General features: G+C 46.5%; 2 protein-coding genes across 2 annotated transcripts in view; both read right to left on the bottom strand.

Annotated features, from left to right (window-relative positions):
* Window positions 1-4,649, bottom strand: part of vit (vitrin) — a 42,220-nt gene that overhangs the window by 26,056 nt on the left and 11,515 nt on the right. The gene's annotated exons all lie outside the window — the stretch shown is intronic.
* Window positions 1,659-4,620, bottom strand: LOC107699110 (uncharacterized). Its single transcript, XM_016500285.1, has 2 exons — window positions 4,542-4,620; window positions 1,659-2,680 (listed from the first exon to the last, which is right to left on the bottom strand). The coding sequence occupies exons 1-2, from the start codon at window positions 4,618-4,620 to the stop codon at window positions 1,659-1,661; spliced, it is 1,101 nt and encodes a 366-aa protein (XP_016355771.1).

Consider the following 4,649-nt stretch of genomic DNA (forward strand, 5'->3'; position numbering starts at 1 on the left):
TCACACTTACATATAATTAGCTGAAGTATGGTAATGCATATTTGGCGTGCTGTCCGGGGAAGGGCTCCGAGCTCGAGAATGGCCCGAACCTAGAGTACCCCCCAAAAAGCAATTGAGCAAAGGACAGCCGCCAGACTAAGACTAAGTTTCGGGAATGACATCCGCATATTTATGCTGGTTTCGCTCTCGAAGTAGTAGTGATTGACATAATGATAACCATAGCAATAGATGGGACAAAATATGTGAAAATGTGCATTAAGACTAGAGCACCCTCACTAATTTCAGAAGCACCCTCAGTGATTAGTTCTGGTTGGTACGCTTTTATTGTATAGCCTACAAAAACAACAAAGTACAAATGCACTAAATAAAATAATTTAATAAATGTATATTTACAATTTAAGCACTTAACTAAAATAAGTATTAAATAATTAAATAAATAACTAGAGAAGGCTAACTATAACCAGTTTGCTTCCATTTAGTAAGAAAAGCCTAGGCTACTCTTCACCTGAATTAGAAAAAAAAGCTCTTCTGGTCTTCAGTGATGCGAGGACAACGTTTGTGCGTGTACACGCAATATCTGAGTGAGAGCAGAGTCAATTCATAAAAATAAAAAAAAACAATGTATATTTAAAAGCGCACGTCCAGTTTTGTATGAGTGCAGGAAATCCGCTTGCGAGTGGAGAGATTCTTGCTCACGCATTACATGGATCGCGTAACATTATGCGCTTTCGACATTTGTCATTAAGATCACGCTATAGAAACCGCTTAAAATTAAGTATAAAAAAGAGAAGAAAGCGGCCATAGGCAGCTGCCTACACAGGATTCGCCACTGCCAGATGCAGTTAGAAATTTACTAAAAACAAGCCTATCGCAAGAAATCTGGTAGGGGGGGGCACCTGGGGTGGACAGATTTCAGGGGGGGCCGGTGTCACCCCTGGCCACCACGTAGACACGCCCCTGCCCATGAAGCCTCCGACTGGAGATCAAGACTCAGGACGACGGACGTGTGGGTCCTCTCGGTTTGGCAAGGTAAAAAGGCTTTGGGCCGACCAGCAAGGAGGACTCTCATGATATCCGACGGGAGATCAAGACTCACGGCATCAGATGGATAAGTCTCGCTTGTGGGCAGCAAGTATAGAAGCCCAACCGGGAGTACTCTCGCCGACATCTGACGGGAGATCGAGACTCACTGCATCAGACGGGTAAGCCTCGCTGGGCGGGGAGAGAGAAAAGGAAAACCCGACTGGGAGGGCTCTCGCAGCATCCGATGGAGTATCAAAACTCAGGACATCGAACGGGTAAGCCTCGCCAGGTGGGGGGAAAAGACGTGAGGCTAGCTGAGAGGGCTCGGACAGCGTTCGGCAAGAGGTAGAGACTCATGATGTCGGATGGCTAAGCCTCGCCAACCGTTGAACGGAAAGGTAAAGTTATGTGGCCAGGAGACTCTCGCCGACATCCGATGGGAGCACACAGCATCGAACGGGTAAGCCTCGCTGATCGTAGAATGGAAAAGGTAAAGTTGTCTGGTCAGGAGGCTCTCGCCGACATCCGACGGGAGCACACAGCATCGAACGGGTAAGCCTCGCTGACCGTAGAATGGAAAAGGTAAGGTTGTCTAGCTGGGAGGCTCTCGCCGACGTCCGACGGGAGCTCAATACTCACGGCATCGAACGGGTAAGCCTCTCCGAACGTAAGACGGAAAGGTAAAGTTGTGTGGCCGGGAGTTGGATCTGCTGCATGGAGAGGCCTTTTTGGGCTGCTGATGTTGCTGCCCCGATGCGAAAAGAATGGCTAGAGAAATTCTTTGCTGCGATGCCCGACAATTGCAGGACGGATCTGAGATGTTTTTGGAACCAGAAGCGAGTGACGGGTTTTTTGGAGTCGTCTAAAAATAGTGGTTCGTGGGGGAATTTAGCCTGAGAATTTCTAAGGCGGAGGTACTCGAAAATGGACTGGTATGGTTGGATTGGAGAAGAGAGATTGAAAATGTAGATGAAATGACCTTTCTTGACTTGGTCTGTCTTGCTTTGTTTGATTAAGAAAGAAATTGTTTCGCTATCGAGTACGGTTAGGTCTGAGATGTTCGGGTTGATTTTTGGATCGAATTTGGAAGAGATGGTGAGTTCCGAGCATCTAAGAAAACCGAAAAAGGCTAGAATGAACATGGCATTGAGCGTGCGGGCTGTACTAAGAGGCTGGTAACCTCTGCGGAGGGTGTGGATACATTTTGTGAGAATGTCTAACGTTATGGGTTGTCTGGAGTCGAGACGTGTGGGCTGGGATCGCTGGATTCCTCTGATCAGGAGGGAGGTTTGTGAATTGCTTATTTCGGGCAAGGGAGTGCCGAACATCAGCTTGTGGAAAAATTGGACACCACTCAGGTAACCTTTGATGGACCCGACTTGGAGACCCTTAACGCTGTTGAGAAAAGAGACGAATGAGGTGATTGAAAGTAGGGAAAAATCGGGGAACGGTGTGTTGTATGAGAGGTGGAATGCCTTGAAGCATCTCCACGCTGTCACGTATGACTGAAGGGTTCTGGGAGAAACTGCTTGGAGGATAGTGTAGGGCGATGCATCGAGAAGGGGTTTTAATGGGTGGGTTACGGGAATATTAATTCTGAATAGTGAGGTACTGGAGTTGGGAATTGGTCCACCTCTGGAGCCAGCGTCCTGAATTTCTGAAACAGAAAGCGAGACAGAGAGTCAGCTATTTGGTTTTCTGAACCTTGAACGTGTTTGGCAATTATTATAAATTGGTCGCATGCTGCGATCCATATTAAGGAAAGGCGTGAGGGCGGGAGAATGAGAACGGCCTTTATTAATACACTAAACAGCTGCTTCGTTGTCGCAGTGCACTAAGATACTTTTAGAAGTCCATTCATTCCCCCACAGGAAGGCTGCTACCACGAGGGGGTAGAGCTCAAAAAAAGCTGAGGACTAAAGGCTGATTTATACTTCTGCGTCGGACCTAAGCCGTAGCTTATGCATAGACGCACACCCATACGCCATAGCCTGACGTGCACCTCTCCAAAAATCTAACAGCGCGTCAATTCTATGCAGACCGCAAGCGCTGTGATTGGTCTGCAAGAACCCCTCCCTCCATATGTACTTGAGTTTTGTGTGTGTTTATGTGCACTTTAATATATGTTAATGTTACACCTTCTTATATAAAATAAAACAAAGCAAAGAACAAGTGTCTTATCATTTATTATACTACATAGCATTATACATCAGTAGTTGTCCGCAACAAACAATGTTGATCTGCCGTGGTACAAGTCCTTGTGCAGATTTAAAGAATGCCACCATCTCCTGTTCCGTTGTTGTCTCCTTTTTGTAGTTTTAAATAATGATTTAATGATTTGATATTTATTTGCCGCCGTCACGGCTGTAATGCTTCTCCGACGAGCCGCTTCTTCTTCGGCTTTTGCCGTGGTACTGCGGGTTACACCAGCAACATGCCCGTGGACACTGCAGACTAGCGGTTTGTATGTGTACTTCACGTTGACGCGGATAACGACGCAGAAGTATAAATGAAAACTGACGCATAGCCTACGGCGTAGGTCCGACGCAGAAGTATAGATCAGCCTTAAGGTGAGCCCTGCAGCTGGGGGGGCCATGGAGACGCAAACCAACGTCCTTGGTAAAAACCTCCGAAGCCAATTGAGGGAGCTGTGTCTGTAAATAGTTGGATGTCAACGGGAGACGAAACGAGGCTATTGTAGAAAAGGGAACGGCCATTCCATTGTTTAAGGAACATTATCCATAACTTAAGTTTGTCGCGGCATGTGTGAGATAAGGGAATGAGGTCCTCGAGCGCGTAGACCGAAGACGTGAGTGAGAGAAGATGTGAGATGAAAGGGCGGCCTTGGGGAATGATGCGCATTGCGAAGTTTAAGTGCCCGAGCAACGAGAAAGGAGTTTGTGTTTTAAAACAGCTTGGGCTGGCGAGGAGGGTAGAGGAGACGAGGATTATTCTATCGATCTTCTCCTTGGGCAGGGAGAGCTGAAATTTAGCTGAGTCTAAGTTGATGCCGAGGAACTCGATAAATGTAGCGGGACCCATGGTTTTTTCCTAAGCGATGGGGATCCCAAGCTCGGAAAAAACTTTTTGGACTGTGAGGATGTGGGTGGCTGGGATTGCGTCGGGAGGTGAAATGACCAGAAATTCGTCTAGGAGGTGAATGAGGTGAGGAATTGCGTAATTATTGGATAAGATCCAGCAAATGGCTTCTGATAACATATCGAAAATTTTGGGGCTGCTTTTGCATCCAAAGGTTAAACAGACGGCGAAATAGAATTTCCCGAGCCATCGTATCCCGAACAAATGCCATGAGTCCGGATGAATAGGCATCACTTTGAAGATAGAAGTAATGTCTATTTTTGCGAGCCAGGCTCCTTGACCCGCAATTTTAATCAATTCGACTGCCTGATCTATGTCGTGGTACTTGAGAGAAAATTTGTCAAGAGGGATCAAGCTATTAATGCTTGGGACCGTGGAATTATGTGGTGATGACAGATCAATTATTAGGCGTTTCTTACCTGAAAATTTCCTAGTAGCCACTCCGATGGGGCTGACACGAAACTTTTCGAAGGGGGGTTTATCGAAAGGGACGATCATAAAGCCTGACTTGACTTCTTTTTTGATTA

The sequence above is a fragment of the Sinocyclocheilus anshuiensis genome, unplaced genomic scaffold (assembly GCF_001515605.1).
Source record: "Sinocyclocheilus anshuiensis isolate Anshui unplaced genomic scaffold, SAMN03320099.WGS_v1.1 scaffold166, whole genome shotgun sequence".
Taxonomy (NCBI): Eukaryota; Metazoa; Chordata; class Actinopteri; order Cypriniformes; family Cyprinidae; genus Sinocyclocheilus; species Sinocyclocheilus anshuiensis.